The sequence below is a fragment of the Vespa velutina genome, chromosome 9 (assembly GCF_912470025.1).
Source record: "Vespa velutina chromosome 9, iVesVel2.1, whole genome shotgun sequence".
Lineage (NCBI taxonomy): Eukaryota > Metazoa > Arthropoda > Insecta > Hymenoptera > Vespidae > Vespa > Vespa velutina.
Genome location: NC_062196.1, coordinates 5570231 through 5594256, shown reverse-complemented (window position 1 = coordinate 5594256; position 24026 = coordinate 5570231). Strand labels below are relative to the sequence as shown.

Sequence of the window (24026 nt, the reverse complement as noted above, 5' to 3'; positions counted from 1 at the left end):
TCGTCCGAGTTTATACGGATCGGTGCGTCCTAAGCGAACGACTACGACGACATTAATTATATACGTATAACCCGACGCACGACAATCGTTCGTGCGAAAAACGAATAATCATCGGTTCTTTCGAAATTTCATCACAGAGTTCTTTTTCTTTTTTCTGATCTTATACTTTTTTTCGTGTGTGAGACTGCGACTATAATATCAATCGTAACGAAGTACACATAAATACATAGAAAAATTTGCATATATATATAACCACGTTGTAAACGCATCGCGTGGTGTTATTAGAACGAAGAAAAACGAGAGGAGGAAGGTCCAAGGTATTAGCACGAATAAAAGAGAGAACAAAAACGCAAGATAAAAATGTGGTACTCTTCGTCGGGAAGAAATGCTGAACAGACAGAACATCGGGATAATGTTGCAGACAATATCACTGAGGAAAAGTGGCAGAAAGAACGAGAGGACTCCGGTCGCATTGATTCTGGATTCCTTTCCGGTGGAAATCTGCAGATTAGTTCCGAACTCGATTGTTCGGATTTGGACGTTTTACCGGATATTGGTGCCGTTGCGCCGGAACCAATGAGAGCGGATAGTGGAGTAGATCTCGGTCTCAGCGAGAGCTTGAGCCAGTTAACGTTAAAGCAAGTAACTTTGAATCCTTTGGCGAGTGGGAAGGTACAAACCGAGCCCACCATTGAACTTGTACCTCTTTCCGATCATAAAATCGGTATTCTTGAACAACAACAATTGCCTCAAGGAGTCAAAGTTCCGATCATTGAGAGAAATGTCGGAACGTCTGAAAATCACGAAAAGAGAATCAATAACGATGAACCTTGGCAGCTTTACTACACTCAGGACGATGAAGGAGACACGTAAGTTGATATTTACTTGTAATCGTTCGTAAAAATTTTAATATTAATTATTATCTGTTTTTTTTCTCTCCTCTCTCTCCCCCCTCTCTCTCTTTCATTTGTTATCAAGGTTAATGCACTGTACATATTAACTTTATTTGCCTATTTATAAAATAATTTCGAACGAAATACGTATATTAGTTTTACGTAACGATCTTGACATTAGTTTTATTTAACTTAATTGAAATTTTTTATTTTTATATTTTTTATCTTTTATTTCAAATTTCTGCTGAATGTTCCTCTGTTGATAAGAAATCATAAGAGGGAGAACAAGAGAGAGAGAGAAAGATGAATTATTGTACATAAGTTGCTGACATACGTCATTCCGATGTCTTTTTTTTTTTTTTCTTTTTTTTCGTAAGCTCTATCAATCAGATTTTTGCTTAGTAGTACCACGTATATCTGTTCGACTTTATTTTGTTGATATAACAAATAACGATTAATTTCATGACGATTAACAACTTCTAACAGAAATAAATACATTTGTTTGTCTTTCTTAAAAACTTGATCGACTTATTTTTTCGTTTTTTGACAAACTCGTCAAGAAAAAAAATTTTCTTACTACAAGACACGTGCCTGATACATTTTTTCTCTCTGCTTCTACTTTTTCAAACAAACACAATACGGGCACGCGCGCATACACATACATACACTTTTCAGCCAATCAAAAATTCTAGGATAGACGTTAAGTGTTATCAGCTATTGTTTGCTTCGATAATGCCATTCCTTGTGGAATAATTATCGAACATTGTTATTAACTCATATAATTTAATTTCATTAAAAAAAAAAAAAAAAAAAAAAAAAAAAAAAAAAAAAAAAAAAAAAAAAAACCTTTTCAAAAAATTTACTTTTAACAAATTTACAATCTTCGATTACAATTTCCAATGTCATACTTTATTTATATTTATATATGTACACGTGGGACGGGGGTTGGGGGAGGGAGGTGGAGAGAGAGTTATTCGTAAAGACATGAAAAAAATACAAATTTGATAGATTCATTTGATCGATTCAATTATATTGCCCGTATTATTTTTAACCATAGTACCTTCTTTCACTTTATTACGGATTTGCGACAGTTAAAAATATCGTTAGTTGTAACTTTGTCTAATCAAAATCAACGTTAATTTATTTATATTTTTATAGAGAAATAGGATGCTTGGATTTTTTGTTTATTATATATATATATATATATATATATATATTTTCTTTTTTTTTTTTTTTTTTCCAGGAAGATATCTTATCGAGAATGTCCGCGTATCCAACTGATTCAGGATTAGTTAAAATTTCTCTAAGAATGCTTTATTCGGGAATTAACCGAGATTTCAATGGGAAAGAAAGATATTACAAGTTAATTTCTAATCGTTAATAATATGACGAAATTTTCCGAAGAATTAATAGCTTTTCCGTCAATATGTTGATAAATATACGGCTATTCATTATTATAAACAGTTATACCACGTGTATGTATTTCCCCTTATTCTCCTCCCACCATTATCACTTTTCTCTCTCTCTCTCTTTCTTTTTCTCTCTCTCTCTCTCTCTCTCTCTCCCGCAATGTTAAATATTCGATAAGGTATCAAAAAATGTGTGATATATATTGTAATAATAGATTGAAATTTTTACGAAGATAATTGCAAAAGATCTTTTTTCGATTTTCTTGTTCAATATTTTTATATGCATGTTAGATTATATAAGAATTACGTATCGCGTGATTACGAAATCGAATATAATGAAATAGGAAGACATTTTTAATACAAAAGTATTGTAACAATTTTGTCAAATCAAGTTCGGTCATGAGAGAGAGAAAGAGAAAGAGAAAGAGAGAGAGAGAGAGAGAGAGAGAGAGAGAGAGAGAGATAACTGGATATGTTTATAGCATCATGCCATTATTTCTGATGATCTCGCGAACTAATCTCATGTAGTGTAAACATTATTGTAATGGTTTACAATATCAGAATATATAGATATATATAGAAGATAACTGAGGAGAGCTCAATGACCGGTCACATCATCAATAATAGATATATCTTGTTAGGGCCTTGTGATCGGTAATTGAAGAAAATCGAACATTCAATTATTAATATATAGCATTTGAATATTGTTATTTACATCGATTGAAATTAAAAATCGGTTTTCAAAAAATTTCCGTTGATCTTATTTCCTATAAAGATAATCGATACTCGAACCTAACCGATTTATTATATCTTAAATACTATTCACATTATTCTTCGATCAAATGATAATGTAAACCGATGCTCCGATATTATTTGAACTTGGCTATTTGAACGTTGAACGATGTCGAAATATACTTAAGATTATTTAATTTGTTTGTTACAATGTTATATGTATATTAGTCATATTTTCATTATAATTAATATTTCCTCATAATTACGAAAGAGAAAAATTCTATGATATTGCAAAATCGTATACGTTGAATTGTGGAGATATTTTCATTGTTTTTCTTTCTCTTCTTTTCTTTTTTCAGGCAGCTACATATTGCAATTGTTCAAGGGTTTTTGGAGGCCGCGTTCAGTCTCATTAGGATGGCACCTCATCCGTGCTTGCTCGATATCTTGAATGACGACGGTCAATCACCATTACACTTGGCCGTGTTAACGCGTCAACCGAGAATCGTTAGACGTTTGATATTGGCAGGTGCAAATCCATCCCTGAGAAATTTCCGTGGTAACACGGCACTTCATTTAACATGCGAGAACGGCGATTTGAGTTGCGCCAAGGCTTTAACCGATCCCTTGTCTCCGGTCGAAAGAAATTATCTTCTACTTGGAAAGAAGATACCAGCACTGCCGCAAAATTTAGAACAACGAAACTACGATGGTAAGCGATCCGTCAAATATTTTATTATGTTACAATCGTTTTTAATTTTGAATTGGATAATTATAATGGCGGCGAAGGAGGGGAGAAGAGAGAAGAGAAGGGGAAGGAGAAGAACTCTGTTTTATGTTTAAAACCAGTTGTCTTATATAAAGAGAAAAAAAATTATCTAGAATATTATCTAGAAGTAGAATGATTTGCTACGTTGATTCCTAAATTTGAGATTTATTCACTTAGCCAAATTCAACAGCATCGTATCCTAACACATTACATATGTATGTTTATTCTTCATTTTTATTAATATATTTATTCCAAATGATCTTCTAAAAGTAATACATTATTGTATGCTTAGCATATTGTTTATTTATTTTATATATATATATATATATATATATATATATATAAAGGAAAAACTTTGTTAAATGGACATAGAAATCGCATTACAAGAATGAAACATTTATAATCCTTCGTAAATTGTTGTACGTTTTAAATGGTCTCAGGAATCCTTCGTTGTCTTTGTCGATTATATACTCGTGGATAATCGTGGATTTCCCATGATTTCATCGACGAATGTATGTACCATCTGGAGTCTTTCTCTCTCTCTCTCTCTCTCTCTCTCTCTCTCTCTCTCTCTCTCTCTCTCGCATACGTGCGTGCGCGCGCGCGCATACCTTACAAGATCATACCACAAAAATGGTCAGGAAATTCCATTATAGTTCGATATTAGACTCTTAGGAAAATTTTAATTGATTTAAATTGAATTCTTGTTCGAAAAACCATTTCTTTTGATCATATTATAAGGGATTTACGATAAAATTCCTAGATAATGACACATACGCGTGCACACACACACACGAAAATATACTATATATGATATATACTTGTAAAAATTAAAGTTATCGTATTATTCAATATATCTTTGAAATTAGGCCTGAGTTAGTAGATAACATTTCAATTATCAATTGTGTCACGAGCTGATACTAATCTTGAAACGTCTGTTTTTTCTTTTTCTTTTTCTTTTTTTTTTTTTTTTACACGTCACAATCAATACAGTATGTTCCAATCGCTTGGGGAAATCCCTAAAGACCGTGACGGCGTATCGACGCGGATATGTATTAACCAAATTACGATCTACGGAAAAATTGTGACGAATATATGACAATTGTTTTTACGACTTGTTTACGAGTTTCTGTTTATTTCATTTGTATCATTATATTGCGCGTTCGCACACATTCGGATCATACTTTTGCGGTAACTCGATATGCGGGGTGAATAATAATTAAACTTTAATGTTATATAAGAATAATATCTAATATTCCTCAATCGTATTGGAATTTTATTATTCATCATAAATCGGAGGTGTTCGATTAAAAAAAAAAAATAAATAAATAAAAATGAAAAGAATGTTCTATGAGAAATATACGATTTCTCAAAGTCATCACATTTCAAAGTTTAGTCACTAGACTTTCCCATTGTCGAGTACGTTCTCCCTTCTCGTCCAACTTCTTCATCCAACCTACACGTTTGTTTTCTCGTAAGCATTTTTTTACAATACCTCTTTGTGATTCCTATCTCTCTCTGTATCTCTCTTTCTCTCTCTATTCAAAACTGACATATAATGCACAAAAAATAGTCGGTACCGTTCAAAAGTCAATAGACTTCATCGGGAAATGTTTAACAAACTTTTTCAGTTTCTTGGAATTCCCACATAGTAGCGTCATGCCTCAGCCACGATTGTACTACGTCGTTCTTTTTACACGCATCATCCTCTTGTAGGTAATAGACAATTCTAGATTGTGACAAAATGTTGCTCGAAGAGTTCTTCGTTACTTAATCTTTTATTTTACTTCTTTCTTTTGTCTATTTTTATTCCATTCAAAATAATGGTTGATTTCGATAATAGTACTGTCATGAAAGTTCTCTTTTCAATTTTTATCCTGCTCTTTTTTTTGTTTTGTTTTGTTTTTTTTTTTTTTCGTTTGAATATTCGTAGAAGAAAAAAAGAAGGAAAGAAAGGAGAAAAAAAAGAAAATTGTGTTTCTTAATTTCAATGGTATTTTGATGTATCGTACGAGCGCGTGCGTTACATCACGAAGACGATGAGACAGAAGCCAAAGCAGATGTTTTTGATATTTAAAAATACTTGTAAGACTATTTACGTGCCACGCTATTCCTGCACCGGTTGGCGGCCTCGGAAAACCCCACAATGGCGTCGACTATAGTGGACCATAAACGCGTATCATTATTATTTCAAGAATAGAAATAACGAATCGTAATGTCCGAAGTGGAAAATGATCGTGACCATCGAATTAAGTATTTAGAAACGTCACGAAGAATACATGCAATTTGAAGAAAGAAAAAATTATTATTAATACCCTTTTTATTTTTGTTTACAAAGATGAACTTTCCCGTAGCTCGGCGTAGTTCCCATGAAATATTTTTATCTTCGATTTCATATTGTTGTCATATGGTCACGTGTTTTGGATTAAATTCCGCCAATGCACCGGTCGTCGCCGTCGCGCTAACTCGAGGGATATCTAATTTTAGTGGTCACTTTGATCGGTACGAGCCTAGTTTGGACCCCGGGACTCCGGCCAAACCTCCGACGACAATGATTCACCGGCATCTTCCTAGTTCTATGTATATCTTCTAAAGGCATGTGACGCGATTGCGATCGTTCCAAATAAAATGCAATCCCCTCCCCTTTTCTTTCCCATTCTCTCCCTATATTACCCCTTTCCTCTGCGCATGGCAATGAAAGTCGTATCGAAAAGTCTTAATATAAATGATTGTTTTCTTTTTTTCCTTTTTCTTTTTTTTTCTTACAATTTTCCTAATCACAATTTTAGATCAAAATATAGCTCATATTTTATCTCTTTTCATCGTTAGGTAGATACATATGTGGAAAAAATCTTAAGTCAAAGATTTATTCGTAAAAAATGAAAATATAATTAGAGACTGACGAAGAAGAAAAATAATAATGATTTCCTATCAACAATATCGTTCGTTTATTTTTCAGGAGAAATGTGTTTGCATATAGCCGCTTCCGGTGGTCAGGTTGAACTAGTACGTTTGTTGGTCAGACTTGGCGCTGATCTTGAGGCACGCGAAGCACTCTCAGGCAAGACTGCTCTTCATTTAGCCGTCGAACGTGGCTGCCGATCTGTGGTATCCTTTCTACTGCATGAATGCAGACCTTGCTTGGATACGCCAACGTACGCGGGTATTACCGTTTATCAGTATGCTCTTTGCTTCGATGGACAACTTGCTAGGGAACTCGTTAGACTGGGTGCCACTCCAGAGCCTCTTCCCGAGACCGATTCCGAAGAAAGCGATGACGAGGATGGACCAACTAACGATTATCTACCCTCGATAACAAGGCTCAAACAACAAAACGTTGTTGGCGTAAGGGTATAAAAGAAAACGAGGAGGAGCGAAGGAATGAAATGATAAAATGGAATTATTATTATTTTTTTTTTGTTCTTTTTTCAAGAAGATAGTAGATCTGCATAGTGCAATTATCGAAATATATATATGTTTATATCCTCAATCTTAGGATACATATTATACAGAAAAAAAAACTATATATACATATAGTTTTTTTTTCCTTTTTTCTTTCTTTTCTTTTTTTTAAAGTTATTTTTAATATATATTATCAACTTTTCATAAAGGCTAATCTAAAATACAAAAAAGGAAACTTATCTTTTTAAAACAAATGAAACGAAATTCCTCTGCTAACAGTGAAGTTTCATTAATTACGATTTTTTTTTTTTTTTTTTTTTTTTTTTTTTTTTTTTTTTTTTTTTTTTTTTTTTTTTTTTTTTCGTTAAAAGAATCAGCTCTTTTGTCCCATTTAATGAGAATACAATTTAGGTCGATAGCTATTCCGGCAAAACACTTAATGTTAGCTATGTATATAACACTAATGTGAGCTATCCCATGTATATAGTCTCTATTTCCCATAGATTTGCTCACATTTGAATTTTCTTTCCCTCGTTCGTTTGTTTCATTCGTTGTCGAATTTTTTCATAGTTATATCTCGTAAATTCTCTTTTCAATTATATATTTTTATATTTGTCATATATATAGACGTCAAAGATGCTTAGTCTTTTTGAAATATTCAATGAGGTTGTTTTTAATAAGAAGTAAAAGATGACGTTGAAACGATCATTATTTCCTTGTAACTAAATCTACTACCTAACTAATCTACCTCCTTCTTTTCATGTACCTTATCATTTTTATTTATTTTTTTTTTTCTTTTTTTCGATTAAGTTCGAACCTTTTCTTTTCTAAATATTTCTCCAATCTCGTCATGGTTCCTTTAATTCTCTCTTTGTCATCGCTTAATATTACTATGTCGTTTGCATAGGCCAGAGTTCATATCTTTTTTTTTTCCTTTATCTTTATTTCACCCGACCTAACTCTCTTTATTTTCTCTTCTAAATCCCTGCCTTCAATCCCTTAGGTATCCAGAAGCTTTCTCCTTTTTTCTCCATTCTCTCTCTCTCTCTCTCTCTCCCTCTCTCTCTCTTTTTCTACCTTTCCATTTATCTCATCATTTTTAACATTCTTTTCGTTTCATTGTAAACTTCCTTTAGTCTTACTCTCAGACTCTTCTTTTTTTCCATCGTATTCTTATTTACTATATACTCCTATGTAGAAGAAATAATGGTCTTGAATTTGTTTATATAAACGATCAATGGCAGATCGTTCGTGCTATGCATTACTTTGCATTACATTAATGATCTCTCCATTCTTCATTGAACGTTCAATCTTTTTTTTTAAATGTACAATCTTGACTTTGAGTTTGGCTTGAATAATTCAATTAGCTTACGATTTTTTTTCTTTTTTTCTTTTTCTTTTTTCTTTTTTCTTTTTCTCATTTTTACTTTCACGAAAATACATTTGTATATTTATATATATACTGCATAATGTAAGATATGCTACGGAAATTTTCGGCAATTGAGGAATTAATAAGTGTAGATATATAAGTGTGAAGAGAGAAAGAGAGAGAGAATGTATGAGTGGATGAATATATGTATAGATATGTAATGTATACATTTATCCTATATAGCGTTACAAACAATTTTTGCCGGAATAATTACAGTTATTGATTCTTTACAGTTTATTCTTTACATTCTATGGTACAAAAGGACTAAATCATTTAATAAATATTTATTATAAAATATATCAAAAATTAAAAAAAGAAGAAAAAAAGGAAAAAAGAATCGATTCACTATTCTGTCACCCTTTATTTTTGTTACCAAAGGTTCGTTGTTCTAACTAATGAAATAAGAAATATCAATTCGACGTTGCTGCTGCTGCTCCTCGCAATCTCCTCTATTTTTGCGTGAATTTCTTTGTATATCCCACACAAAAATATAACATAAATTTGATTCGATATGTATGTATGTTCAATTGGAATAATGTTAATCAAGTATCTATTATCATTAGGTAAATTAGTGTACATAGTTATTTATGTGTTTAGTAGCTCATATAGAACATTATATTTAAGTATGATATTTGTGAACGATGTATTCTCGTCGATTCGTTTACTCTTAACGTGGCCTTAGCGATGCCTGAAGAAAGTTATCTTCGTAGATTATTATATCAGTTATATTCATCGTTCCCATTGTACATATAATTCTATTTTCCTTTTTAGAATCGTTAAATAGATTATTTACTAGTAATTTTATCAAAAAAGAATGAAAAATGAAGAAGAAGAAAAAAAGAAAAAAAGAAAAAAGAGAGAAAGAGAGAAAATGGTAACTTTACCGTATATAACATACAGACTATTATTAAATAACGTCCATAATTATTTTTTAGTAATAAAAGCCTTTCGGGGTTCTATATAATCACGTTATTGTTTTAATTATTTGTTATGTAAGTTAATAAGCAATCAATCCCTTTATGTTTAATTTCATAACGACATTTTGTAATAATAAGTATCAGAAATATGTATATTTTAGCTGATTAATTTTACAAAGCAAGGTAAAAATATGGAGCAAAGACACCGACTTCACAAATCTATTTCGAGTTAGCAGCTCGCTGTGTAACGGTCTAGATATTCTAAGAATCCGTCAGACTTATTCCTTTTTGGGGGAGTTTGGTCTACGGTTTTTGCGCTGCCTTTAGAATTATATTTGGATTAGAGAAGGAGGAAGGAGTTTGCCACGAATCGTCTGCTTGTCTCGAAGGCATAAAACAGAACTTGTAATTATAGTATCCCCTTCCGTTCGTAGAAGACGATGATGATTCGTCGATAACACGCGAAAGAGAAGTACTTAGCTATTTCTATGATGTGTTCATATAGCTTACTAAAATATTTCTTTGAATAGACCAAAGTTATTTCAATTTATCGCGCTTCATTGTTTTTTTTTCTTCTTCCTCCTTTTTTTTTTTTTTAATTGTCACGAATTAAAATTCTTACGCGAAATACGCGTTCAATGAGAGAGACGTGTATTATCAATTAATAATAATAATAATAATAATATTATTATTATTATTACTATTATTATTATTATTATTATTATTATTCAATTAGCATTATTATTAGGTCGGTAACGTTGCTCACTACTTTTTCATGCTGGTGTGCAATAAAAAAAAATGTGAATTTTTGTTTCGCTTTTAAAAATTAAGGGTAAGGTAAGTTTTTAAAGGATTTAAAATACATCATGAAAAAAAAAAAGAAAAAAGGAAAGGATAAAACTATATTCAATATTAAACTTCTAATCATTTTCTCTTATTTGCAAAAGAAAAAAGACTTTATTATATATTATTTTTAATATAGATCGCGGTATTCCTTTGGTGTAATCCTCAAGATTGAAACTCATATATATTCAATTATATGAATTCATTCGAATGTTAAGAAATTGTATATAGTCTTCATTCAGGGTCAACAGACTCTAAGGTATGAAGAACTATGCAACAGGTCGGGTTGCTTGGAAAACCCCAGTTGCTTCAATTTACTATCGGAAATACCAACTTTCAAAGAACAATAGCATGACCAAATTGTCGTGCGGCTTTGTTAAGTAATTTATAATTATTTAATATCTTATTGACGTATGCCGAGAAAAATTTATGTCTTTGTATAATGCTTGAAATAAAAATTTTCAAATTCTACGAAGAACTATAGGGATCCTAGTAGGCCATTAAAAGATCAATATAGTTTGATTTCGTCGAATAATTTTCAAAAAATTCAACAAAGTATTCGAAAAATTGATATAACATAAGACAATGATTTTTCTCGCCTTCTTTAAATGATATATATATATATATATATATATATATATATATATATACATATATGTATAATAAATATCGTCTAGACGTCATTGGTATCAAAATGATTTATCAGAAGACGTCATCATGAAGTGCAGTCACAAATATTGTAGAATTTTTAATGAATCAAGTTTCTATAAATATACAACAAATATTTTCTTAACGTCAACTAACGATTGTTTAATTTTTATTTTACTTTGCAATAATGAAATGAAAATAAGAAAAAAAAACAAGTGATCTTTTTATTTAAATATATCGACGAATATTGCGTCGAATAAGTTCGATTTATATAAAACAATATCGATTAGAAAATAATTGCCATTACGTAAAGATATATATTAAAAGTTGAAAGTAGGACACAGTACCTACGTATGTACATACGTACATATATATATATATATATATATATATATATATATATATATATATATATATATATATGTCGTAATCTATACGGTACAAATAACGTCAGGATTAATATTTATAAATCTTAAAATAAATATAGATATACCGACGGTCGACAATTAATACGCATCATTGAACTATAAATTATTTAATCGATGGTTGTAATAAAAAGATGTATAAATTTGATATAATTATGAATATTTTATTTCGTTTTTTTTTTTTTTTTTTTTTTTTTTTTTTTTTTTTTTTTTTAATGAACAAATAGATGCTTCGTTCAGTTTTTTTTTTTGTTTTGCATCGACCATGGCGAAGATGACAGCACTATAACAAAAAGCAACGCTTCAGAATGTACTAGAAAATACTGTCGAATGTAAAGGAAGATACTATTCTATACGTAGAAATGTTTTCGTGATAAACACTGAGAGGCGCTAGTTGTCCATTTCTGGAGCTTTCTGAAATCTGCACCGGCACGACATCACATTCACAAGTCATCAAAAATTTTTGTACACGCGAGAGAGAGAGAGAAAGAAAGAGAGAGTGAGAGAGTGAGTTATAATCCAAATATTATAAAACGATAATTCTCTTTGCTATACATCGACCGTTATGGATAAGGTAAATGTTTATTGTTGAATTTTTTTTCAGCATCGTAAAAAAGACGCATTAATATTTTTAAATTAGAACACGCATTGTCGTCTTTAATAAAACCATACATCGATTGTAGGTGTAAGAATAATATAAAACTTTTCATCCTTTATTTGTCTTTTTGTTAATAAATTCAAATAGATTTAATGCCATTAATATGAATTTTTGCGATCTACGAGAAGAAATTTTAAATTTCTTTTTTGATCAACATAACTTATTAAGGGTTTGGATTAATGGTGTTTAATTCCTGCGTAGGTATCTGTATTGAAAGTGAAAGGAAATGCTGCCTTGCAAGATGGTAGATTTGATGAAGCCATCAAAAATTATACTGAAGCCATAATTTTGGATAGTAATAATCATGTTTTGTATAGTAATCGTTCTGCAGCATTTGCAAAAGCAAAATTGTATGAGAAGGCTTTGGAAGATGCCGAAAAAACTGTTAACCTGAAACCTGATTGGGGAAAGGGATATTCTCGCAAAGGTAGCGCTCTTGCATATTTGGGTAAATTAGATGAATCCATTGCAGCTTATGAAAAAGGTTTAATGTTGGATCCTGACAATGCCCAAATGAAAGCGAGTTTGGCTGATGTCAAGGCACAAAAAAGTTCAAGCAGATTCAATCCTTTCAATCATCCTGATCTTCTCAAAAAATTGGCAAATGATTCTAGAACAAAGGCTTACGTAAATGATCCAGAATATTTAAAATTATTACAAGAACTACGTACTAATCCTCAAAGTTTAAGTTTGAATCTTCAGGATCCAAGAATACTTACGACTCTAGGAGTACTTTTAGGTGTAGATGAAACAATGGAAGTAGACCAAGAACAACCACCTGAACCTCCAAAATCAAAACCAGAGCCTAAAGTAGAAAAAAAAGAAGAAGAAAACTTACCAGTAGAGAAAAGAGATGCTTTGAATGAAAAGAAATTAGGTAATGAGGCCTATAAAAAGAAAAACTTTGAGGAAGCTCTTCAACATTATAATAAAGCAGTTGAACTTGATCCAACAGAAATTGTTTATTTGCTTAATATAGCTGCAGTATATTTTGAACAGAAAGAATATGAAAAATGTATTGCTCAATGTGAAAAAGCTATTGAGGTAGGGAGAGAAAATCGAGCTGATTTTAAACTCATAGCTAAAGCATTTACTAGAATTGGTCATGCATATGAAAAAATGGCAAACTGGAAACAGGCTAAAGTATATTATGAAAAATCAATGTCTGAACATAGAACACCAGAGATTAAGACATTATTATCAGATATAGATAAAATTATAAAGGAAGAAGAAAGGAAAGCTTATATTGATCCTGTTAAAGCAGAAGAAGAGAAGGAATTGGGAAATCAAAAGTACAAAGATGGTGATTATCCTGCAGCAATAAAACATTATTCCGAAGCTATTAGAAGAAATCCAGATGATCCTAAATATTATAGTAATAGAGCAGCCTGTTATACAAAATTAGCAGCTTTTGATCTTGGATTGAAAGACTGTGAAAAATGTGTTGAGATAGATCCAAAGTTTATTAAAGGTTGGATTAGGAAAGGAAAGATATTGCAAGGTATGCAACAGCAGGGCAAGGCACTAACAGCATATCAAAAAGCATTGGAATTAGATCCATCAAACAGTGAGGCATTGGAAGGCTATCGTTCGTGTGCCGTTTCCGTTAGTTCAAATCCTGAAGAAGTTAGAAAAAGAGCAATGGCAGATCCAGAAGTTCAAAGTATTTTACGAGATCCAGCCATGAGATTGATTTTGGAACAAATGCAAAGTGATCCACGAGCCTTACAAGAGTAAGTATATTGAAAAATCGTACAAAGAATTATGAAAAAAAAAAAAAAAATATTTCCATATTTAATATTCTATGTTTTTACAGTCACTTAAAGAATCCTGACATAGCTGCCAAATTACAAAAGCTTTTGGAATCTGGTCTTATAGCCATTCATTAAAAATACAAGGACATTTATATGTGCGTGTGGTGCCTACACACTTAGCACCAAAATTATAACATTGAGTTCCTTCGACATTAAGAACACTATGCTGTTTATTCTGTTTCCATCTATTGCTGGTTCATTAACACATTGTGCTGCTGAATGCTTGACAAAGATTTAGTCATATATCTTTATTCAAGATAACTATCTTAAGTATAGATTTTGTCGTAAAACATTTTAATGCATATGCAATGAACCAGTCATATCACTGTTCAATTTTTCTTTTTTTTTTTTTTTTATCAGGAAACTTGTTATACCGATTATCTGCAGTACATTTTATTATATCTACTTATGTAAGCAGTAAAATACTTAATCCAGAAGAGAATTTCAATTGCAGATGTAATAATGTCTGCACCATTTTATAATAAAGCTGCTCTTTGTGAGTGCTAGTCGTAAAAAGCATCTATTAAAGGGCAAATTAAGTTAGTTAATAGAAACTAATAATACAAATTAAGTTCAAAGTTGAATTATTGCTCGAATGGACAAATAATACTTGAAATAAGCAGAAAATGTTCATGTATGTTTAGTGGGAACGATAATCTTTAACATTGGCATAATTTAATCTTAAAATCTCTATCATGAAATAAATAATTTCGTCGTAAAATATTGAAGAAGCATTATTCATTATATTTATATGATTAATTCAATTATAGTTAAGTAAATTGTAAATTTTACTTAATATATAATCAACTTCCATCATTAATTGTAATGATAATTCACCCGACTTTGCACTGCCCATTATCGCTGAAATAAATATCTATTATAAAATCTGTTTGTTCACGACTATTCGGGGATCTATCAGTGCGCATAAAATTAAAAGAAGCGAAATCTAAAAAAAAAAAAGTATTAATCGTATTTCGTCTATGATAGGTTCGTTAATGTGTACAGTCATGTCACGTGATATCAGTTGTCAAATAGCGTCCAGCTGATATCCCTTCAGCAATTTTCAAGTCTATGGACCTTAGCTAAAGCGGGAAATATTTGAAAATTTTGTTTCCGTTCATGTATTATTGTTCGTTGTTATTTTACAAAAGTAAATAAATATCTAATTTTACGCTTCATTTTATTAAACTCTTGTATTTATATCAAATATATACATTATTTCGTTAAGAGAAAATTTTAGTGGTATTCTCAATTATTGTAGATTAAAAATATTGACACAGTTCGCCATCTAGGGAACAACTTTAAAAATATCGTGTAGATCTTGTCAGTTTCATTTACATAATTTGATATAATTTTATAAATGATTTTCAAAAATTTGAACAAATTTCTCTTCCAAAAATCAAATTTTTGTATTCTATTATTTCACATTCATTAAAAATAAAATTAAAATGTGGTTATGTTTGTAAGATACTCACGTTATATAGTCGAAAATACTATCTTATAAGTTCGTAAGTTAATGATCTGTAATGCAAATATCTTTCGGTAGATTTAAAAATGGCAACCCGTTCGTTTACACTATGTTTTGATAAACTTCTAACATAACGATAAGACGTTATATGTTTATTAATTTGATGAATACGTGAAAAAAGCATCATTATATTTTCTTATTGGTAGTATATTTAATGTATGATTTAAATTTTATATAAAGTATTTTGTTCTCTAAGTTTCAGTTAATATAGAACGTATATATGATGACTTCAAGTAAAAGTACAAAAGAAGCACTTTTGTCAATAATTGATGATATTGAATTAATAGCAAAGTAAGATATATTATTTGTTCTTTTATTTATCCTGATGAACGTATAATAATAAATAATTCAAAAAAAAAAAAAAAAAAAAAAAAAAAAATACATTTTGTCACTTTAAAATAAATTGCACTTTTATGTTACTATTATAGTTTGCACATATATATTCGCATAATCTTTATTCTTCTCTTATATTAGGGAAATGATAGAGAACATAATAGCTCAGAAACCCTTGAAATTATCTACTACAGAACACACACAGTTGACAGAGTTATTAATAGCAAAAGATAATGAATTGAAAGCAACTTTGAAGCGTGCTGCAGAGCAAGCAAAAATAAATTTAAAAATGGAAGCTTTAAAGGCAGAAGTTGAAAGGCAAGACCAGGACATTCAACAATTACAACGTCAATTAAAGGAAGCTGAACAAATATTAGCTACTGCTATATACCAGGCGAAACAAAAATTACAATCTATCGCACGTGCTAATAAACGTCCTGTACCTTCTGAAGAACTCATTAAGTTTGCTCATAGAATAAGTGCTTCAAATGCAATCTGTGCACCATTAACATGGCAACAAGGAGACCCTCGAAGGCCTTATCCTACAGGTACAATAATTATATTTGGTATAATCATTACATTTATCTATTGTTGTAAAATGTAACATTTAGAATAAACAACAAATTAATTTTTCTTTTTCAGATATCGAAATGAGATTAGGATGTTTAGGTAGACTAAGTGATCTTCCTTTAAATGTACCGATGTTAGGCTCTCATCCAGGAATTCCTTCAGATTTACATAGAACAGGTCATCCTGCGGGTGGTATATACTTTGTGCAGATTATATAAAAAAAAAAAGATACATTTTAGATACAAGTGAGTTTCATATATTTCAAATAAGTATTATTTTAGAGCCTCCAGTGTCACAAGCAAACCAGTTTGCATGGCATCCATCAGGAGAAATTCATATGTCTGTGGGTGGACAAGGGAGTGTAGCTATGAATACTCACAAACAAGAAACGGAAGATGTTGAAGTTATGTCAACAGATTCGTCCAGTAGCTCATCTAGTGATTCACAATAGACTGATGTAATTATTAAAATATAATTTACTTTTACATCATCCTGAAAATAGAGGTTTGATGCATAGGTTATAAATAATTAACGAACTTGTATAAAATATTTGTTATATGAAATCTATATTACATTTTTATTTATGATTAAGTACAGTTGATAATATTGCGCATAAAAAATTTTTATAAAAAATTTAGCAGTGAAGAATATTGTATATTTTTATTTTTGTCTAACAACCAAAATTGTTTATACTAATCAATTTTAAATGAAAAAAGGAAAGGAGATAATTTTTTTAATAATTTGGTTATAAAGATCCCAGAAGTATATTCGGCAAGAACTTGTGTAATATTTGAGGCGTATAATACATTTCACTATTTGCCTAAAATATATAAAACAAATATAGTAAACATTAATGAGAAACTATAATTCCATTATTGTAACTTGCATTTTATACTTGAATATTATGCAAACATAAGGATACCTTTGTGAGAAAAGATAAAATTGTACAGTTTATATTACTTAAATAATAATCAAAGTTGAAAATATTAAAGACTCACCAATAATATTTTATCGTTAAACGATGTTTTTTGAAACAAAATATTTTGAGTAGTAAATGTTAAATTAAATAGTTTGCAGTCATTTTCAAGTTTTTCTATGTCTTTGTACAATATTAACTCTTGTAATTTTAATCCAGGAAATGTGAGAATTTTATTATTATATCCAGAACTCATAATTTGTAATACATTTCTAAAATAATATAAAAAAAAAAAAAAAGAAAATAAATATAGTATATGTACTTGTACTATATAACAATGAAAAGATAAAACATAATGTCGAAATACCTTCTCATATTTTTTAAATTGCACATTGCAGCACATACAAGTATTGGACGGAGTTTTTGTATTAGTCGAAACACTCGTACATAGTTCCTTAAGTACCAAGCTATAGATATATTTGTGGCTAATCGAATTTCCTCCAACTTTCTAAAACATACATTTATGAATATTTACGTAATTGTACTATATTATTATCAAATATTATTTCAATTATAAAGTAACATAACAAACATTAATTATTAAAATGAAATGAATATATTTCTATCTTACTTATCGTGACATGCCTTAATTTTTCAGGAAGAGATAAAGCTCTGTTCAATGCTGAGATATCTCCAATATTTAAAAGAATATATAATGCTTCCATTTCTGCTCTATTATCAATCAATGTTAATGCTTCTATGTCTTCATGAAGCTCTAACTTCTCTGTTTTGTTTACTGTATCGTAGAGGATTAACAATTGCTTAATACATTCCAACAAATGTTGATCATTAATTTTTGGATCAAACTCAGAAATATTTCGTTCACAGAGTCTATAAAATATAATATCATGATAAATTATAAGATTTTCTTTTTGCTTTATAATTTGTTATCATTTTACCTTTGAGCGGCATATGTATGAAATCGTACAATGGGTTCCAAAAGTTGAATACTCATAATCGTACCAATTCTTTGAATCACTAAATCTTGCCGTATAGCTCTTAATCGATCAAATGTAAAATCATATATATGTATCCAATCTACATCTGTGCGTGTTAATATCCTAAATTATATAAAATATTAAAAATTTATTACACTGCTATTATTATAATATAACTGTTGTTATGATATATAATAATACTTTGTAAATAAATATTTAATTGTTGATAGTAATACAGGTCCTGGTCGTAAAAGACTCGGATCTGTCATAATCTGACCAGCAGCTGGACGAGAAAAACTTTTTATTATTTTATTCGGATCGGCTTTTGGTCTTTTTAGATGTTTCGTTTTTTCATCAATTTCAAATCGATGCAATAAACCTTCTCTCTCTCTCCTAATTGATATAACATACATAAGTGCATTGAAATAATGATTAAGACATTGTTCAAATGTAAGGAATTAATTGATAGAAAGAATTATACCCCATTTTGACTTACATCCATCTTTCTTTCTCGGGACACATTAAAAGACAAATTCCATTTATAGTCTCGGACATTGTCATATAAATATAATTAATACGAACAGATAACGTTAATGATTAATTACTAAGTTTATAAATAGCGAACGTATGCTATTTACAAAATTTATCAAGATATGCAATAATAAGGTTATGTTTTGTCCGAAAGTAAATCTATATCAACATCTCGTGGCGCTAGTATCATTTTCATATTTTCTTTTCTTTTTTTCTTTACATAATTAAATTTTACATTATATAATAAAATTTTACATTATATAATATATAAAAATTATATTTTGGATGTTTGTAATATACACAAAAATGGATACTGGTAACTATCGGATTAGTTTCCTTTTGTATTTTGATGAAACAAACATCCAAATTCGCTATATCAGGCTATTTTAGGACTTTACATGAATAATTAATACTCTCGATGATTTTATAATTAATTAAACAATTTGAAATGTACACCGAGCGCAAAAAATTAATATTTAAACAATAGTACATTCGTTCAAACATTATAAAGATGCTAACGCACGAGAAAAGGAAAATAATTTTAATATAAGATTCCAATACTTTCAAATATTATTTCGCGGTAGTTGACTTTGTACAATATAAATATAAACAGTCCTTTCATTACCTTTGACGATTCGCCAGTTAGTTTCCTTTCGCACTTCGAAGAATATATATCGACTCTCTCTCTTCCCAAACGCGAAGACATAAATTAATATTTTTGGTAATTTTATAAATATTTTAACAATATATAATATACGCGGAATACAATACAGAAATATTTAAACAATAGAACAATAGTTTAAATATTAAAAAGAAAGAAACACGCGAGGAACTTAAAATAATTACAATTTCGATACTTAAAAATTTTTATCTTGGAGAAATCGGCCTTGCGTAATATAAACATAAACGGACCTTCGATTAACTTTAACGATTCGCGAGTTAGTTTTCTTTTATACTCCGAACACTGCACTTCGGTACTCTCTATTTCTAATCACGGGAACTTATAAATTAATACTTTTGATAATTTTTAATTATTTAAACAATCTTTAATGTACACGGAGAATAATAAATAAATGTTTAAACAATAGTAGATTCGTTTAAACATTAAAAAGCCAGAAACACGCGAGAAACTTAAAATAATTTTGATATAAGATTCCAATACTTCAAAATTTTAATCTCGGGTTTGTTGGCCTTGTGCAATATAAACATAAACGATCCTTCGATTAACTTTGACGATTCGTGAGTTAGTTTCCTTTTGTATTTCGACTAGTGCACATCAAAATTTTCTCTTTCTAATCGCGGGAACTTATAAATTAATACTTTTGATAATTTTTAATTATTTAAACAATCTTTAATGTACACGGAGTACAATAAATAAATATTTAAACATTAGTAGATTCGTTTAAACGTTAAAAACCCAGAAACACGCGAGAAACTTAAAATAATTTTGATCTAAGATTCCAAAAATTCAAAATTTTAATGTCGGGTTTGTTGGCCTTGTGCAATATAAACATAAACGGACCTTCGATTAACTTTAACGATTCGCGAGTTAGTTTTCTTTTATACTCCGAACACTGCACATCGGTACTCTCTATTTCTAATCGCGGAAACTTATAAATTAATAATTTTATTAATTTTTAATTATTTAAACAATCTTTAATGTACACGGAGTACAATAAATAAATATTTAAACATTAGTAGATTCGTTTAAACATTAAAAAGCCAGAAACACGCGAGAAACTTAAAATAATTTTGATATAAGATTCCAATACTTCAAAATTTTAATCTCGGGTTTGTTGGCCTTGTGCAATATAAACATAAACGATCCTTCGATTAACTTTGACGATTCGTGAGTTAGTTTCCTTTTGTATTTCGACTAGTGCACATCAAAATTTTCTCTTTCTAATCGCGGGAACTTATAAATTAATACTTTTGATAATTTTTAATTATTTAAACAATCTTTAATGTACACGGAGTACAATAAATAAATATTTAAACATTAGTAGATTCGTTTAAACGTTAAAAACCCAGAAACACGCGAGGAACTTAAAATAATTTTGATATAAGATTCCAATACTTCAAAATTTTAATCTCGGGTTTGTTGGCCTTGTGCAATATAAACATAAACGGACCTTCGATTAACTTTGATGATTCGCGAGTTAGTTTTCTTTCGTACTCCGAACACTGCACATCGGTACTCTCTATTTCTAATCACGGGAACTTATAAATTAACACTTTTGATAATTTTTAATTATTTAAACAATCTTTAATGTACACGGAGTAAAATAAATAAATATTTAAACATTAGTAGATTCGTTTAAACATTAAAAAGCCAGAAACACGCGAGAAACTTAAAATAATTTTGATCTAAGATTCCAATAATTCAAAATTTTAATGTCGGGTTTGTTGGCCTTGTGCAATATAAATATAAACGGACCTTCGATTAACTTTAACGATTCGCGAGTTAGTTTTCTTTTATACTCCGAACACTGCACTTCGGTACTCTCTATTTCTAATCACGGGAACTTATAAATTAATACTTTTGATAATTTTTAATTATTTAAACAATCTTTAATGTACACGGAGAATAATAAATAAATGTTTAAACAATAGTAGATTCGTTTAAACATTAAAAAGCCAGACACACGCGAGAAACTTAAAATAATTTTGATGTAAGATTCCAATAATTCAAAATTTTAATCTCGGGTTTGTTGGCCTTGTGCAATATAAACATAAACGGACCTTCGATTAACTTTAACGATTCGCGAGTTAGTTTTCTTTCGTACTCCGAACATTGCACATCGGTACTCTCTATTTCTAATTATAGGAACTTATAAATTAATACTTTTGATAATTTTTAATTATTTAAACAATCTTTAATGTACACGGAGTACAATAAATATATATTTAAACATTAGTAGATTCGTTTAAACATTAAAAAGCCAGAAACACGCGAGGAACTTAAAATAATTTTGATATAAGATTCCAATACTTCAAAATTTTAATCTCGGGTTTGTTGGCCTTGTGCAATATAAACATAAACGGACCTTCGATTAACTTTGTCGATTCGTGAGTTAGTTTCCTTTTGTATTTCGACTAGTGCACATCAAAATTTTCTCTTTCTAATCGCGGGAACTTATAAATTAATACTTTTGATAATTTTTAATTATTTAAACAATCTTTAATGTACACGGAGTACAATAAATAAATATTTAAACATTAGTAGATTCGTTTAAACATTAAAAAGCCAGAAACACGCGAGGAACTTAAAATAATTTTGATATAAGATTCCAATACTTCAAAATTTTAATCTCGGGTTTGTTGGCCTTGTGCAATATAAACATAAACGGACCTTCGATTAACTTTAACGATTCGCGAGTTAGTTTTCTTTTATACTCCGAACACTGAACATCGGTACTCTCTATTTCTAATCACGGGAACTTATAAATTAATACTTTTGATAATTTTTAATTATTTAAACAATCTTTAATGTACACGGAGTACAATAAATAAATATTTAAACATTAGTAGATTCGTTTAAACATTAAAAAGCCAGAAACACGCGAGAAACTTAAAATAATTTTGATATAAGATTCCAATACTTCAAAATTTTAATCTCGGGTTTGTTGGCCTTGTGCAATATAAACATAAACGATCCTTCGATTAACTTTGACGATTCGTGAGTTAGTTTCCTTTTGTATTTCGACTAGTGCACATCAAAATTTTCTCTTTCTAATCGCGGGAACTTATAAATTAATACTTTTGATAATTTTTAATTATTTAAACAATCTTTAATGTACACGGAGTACAATAAATAAATATTTAAACATTAGTAGATTCGTTTAAACGTTAAAAACCCAAAAACACGCGAGGAACTTAAAATAATTTTGATATAAGATTCCAATACTTCAAAATTTTAATCTCGGGTTTGTTGGCCTTGTGCAATATAAACATAAACGGACCTTCGATTAACTTTGACGATTCGTGAGTTAGTTTCCTTTTGTATTTCGACTAGTGCACATCAAAATTTTCTCTTTCTAATCGCGGGAACTTATAAATTAATACTTTTGATAATTTTTAATTATTTAAACAATCTTTAATGTACACGGAGTACAATAAATAAATATTTAAACATTAGTAGATTCGTTTAAACATTAAAAAGCCAGAAACACGCGAGGAACTTAAAATAATTTTGATATAAGATTCCAATACTTCAAAATTTTAATCTCGGGTTTGTTGGCCTTGTGCAATATAAACATAAACGGACCTTCGATTAACTTTAACGATTCGCGAGTTAGTTTTCTTTTATACTCCGAACACTGAACATCGGTACTCTCTATTTCTAATCACGGGAACTTATAAATTAATACTTTTGATAATTTTTAATTATTTAAACAATCTTTAATGTACACGGAGTACAATAAATAAATATTTAAACATTAGTAGATTCGTTTAAACATTAAAAAGCCAGAAACACGCGAGAAACTTAAAATAATTTTGATATAAGATTCCAATACTTCAAAATTTTAATCTCGGGTTTGTTGGCCTTGTGCAATATAAACATAAACGATCCTTCGATTAACTTTGACGATTCGTGAGTTAGTTTCCTTTTGTATTTCGACTAGTGCACATCAAAATTTTCTCTTTCTAATCGCGGGAACTTATAAATTAATACTTTTGATAATTTTTAATTATTTAAACAATCTTTAATGTACACGGAGTACAATAAATAAATATTTAAACATTAGTAGATTCGTTTAAACGTTAAAAACCCAAAAACACGCGAGGAACTTAAAATAATTTTGATATAAGATTCCAATACTTCAAAATTTTAATCTCGGGTTTGTTGGCCTTGTGCAATATAAACATAAACGGACCTTCGATTAACTTTAACGATTCGCGAGTTAGTTTTCTTTCGTACTCCGAACATTGCACATCGGTACTCTCTATTTCTAATTATAGGAACTTATAAATTAATACTTTTGATAATTTTTAATTATTTAAACAATCTTTAATGTACACGGAGTACAATAAATATATATTTAAACATTAGTAGATTCGTTTAAACATTAAAAAGCCAGAAACACGCGAGGAACTTAAAATAATTTTGATATAAGATTCCAATACTTCAAAATTTTAATCTCGGGTTTGTTGGCCTTGTGCAATATAAACATAAACGGACCTTCGATTAACTTTGTCGATTCGTGAGTT

The 24026-nt window shown here is 29.7% G+C and overlaps 4 protein-coding genes across 7 annotated transcripts in view; 3 read left to right on the top strand and 1 right to left on the bottom strand.

Moving 5' to 3' along the window:
* LOC124951826 (NF-kappa-B inhibitor cactus) overlaps nucleotides 1–7535 on the top strand; it is an 8013-nt gene extending 478 nt beyond the window's left edge. The window contains exons 1-3 of the mRNA XM_047500740.1: nucleotides 1–869; nucleotides 3394–3746; nucleotides 6763–7535. The exon at nucleotides 1–869 is cut by the window's left edge and continues 478 nt beyond it. Of these exons, the coding sequence (XP_047356696.1) occupies nucleotides 361–869; nucleotides 3394–3746; nucleotides 6763–7160 (1260 nt within the window). The 5' untranslated portion in view covers nucleotides 1–360 and the 3' untranslated portion in view covers nucleotides 7161–7535. The remainder of the gene's footprint in view (nucleotides 870–3393; nucleotides 3747–6762) is intronic.
* Nucleotides 7536–11846: 4311 nt separating this feature from the next.
* On the top strand, nucleotides 11847–15117 carry LOC124951824 (stress-induced-phosphoprotein 1). The gene is made up of 3 exons (XM_047500737.1): nucleotides 11847–12041; nucleotides 12327–13858; nucleotides 13942–15117. Exons 1-3 carry the CDS (start codon nucleotides 12033–12035, stop codon nucleotides 14012–14014), a joined length of 1614 nt encoding a protein of 537 aa, XP_047356693.1. The 5' UTR covers nucleotides 11847–12032; the 3' UTR covers nucleotides 14015–15117.
* Nucleotides 15118–15264: 147 nt separating this feature from the next.
* On the top strand, nucleotides 15265–17015 carry LOC124951831 (mediator of RNA polymerase II transcription subunit 4). Of its 2 annotated transcripts, none has more exons than XM_047500748.1 (4): nucleotides 15265–15758; nucleotides 15942–16348; nucleotides 16443–16547; nucleotides 16652–17015. In XM_047500748.1, the coding sequence occupies exons 1-4, from the start codon at nucleotides 15688–15690 to the stop codon at nucleotides 16819–16821; spliced, it is 753 nt and encodes a 250-aa protein (XP_047356704.1). In that variant the 5' UTR covers nucleotides 15265–15687; the 3' UTR covers nucleotides 16822–17015. The 2 variants fall into 2 exon arrangements, with proteins under 2 accessions (XP_047356704.1, XP_047356703.1); XM_047500747.1 differs by having other exon boundaries at nucleotides 16443–16562.
* On the bottom strand, nucleotides 16632–19004 carry LOC124951827 (SAC3 domain-containing protein 1). 3 transcript variants are annotated; one of them, XM_047500743.1, is made up of 7 exons: nucleotides 18781–19004; nucleotides 18486–18677; nucleotides 18246–18407; nucleotides 17932–18177; nucleotides 17654–17794; nucleotides 17369–17558; nucleotides 16698–17190 (listed from the first exon to the last, which is right to left on the bottom strand). In XM_047500743.1, exons 1-7 carry the CDS (start codon nucleotides 18843–18845, stop codon nucleotides 17116–17118), a joined length of 1071 nt encoding a protein of 356 aa, XP_047356699.1. In that variant the 5' UTR covers nucleotides 18846–19004; the 3' UTR covers nucleotides 16698–17115. The 3 variants fall into 3 exon arrangements, with proteins under 3 accessions (XP_047356698.1, XP_047356697.1, XP_047356699.1); XM_047500742.1 differs by having other exon boundaries at nucleotides 16632–17190; nucleotides 17369–17790; nucleotides 17918–18177; nucleotides 18766–19004; XM_047500741.1 differs by having other exon boundaries at nucleotides 16640–17190; nucleotides 17369–17790; nucleotides 17918–18177.
* Between the last annotated feature and the right edge of the window lie 5022 nt (nucleotides 19005–24026).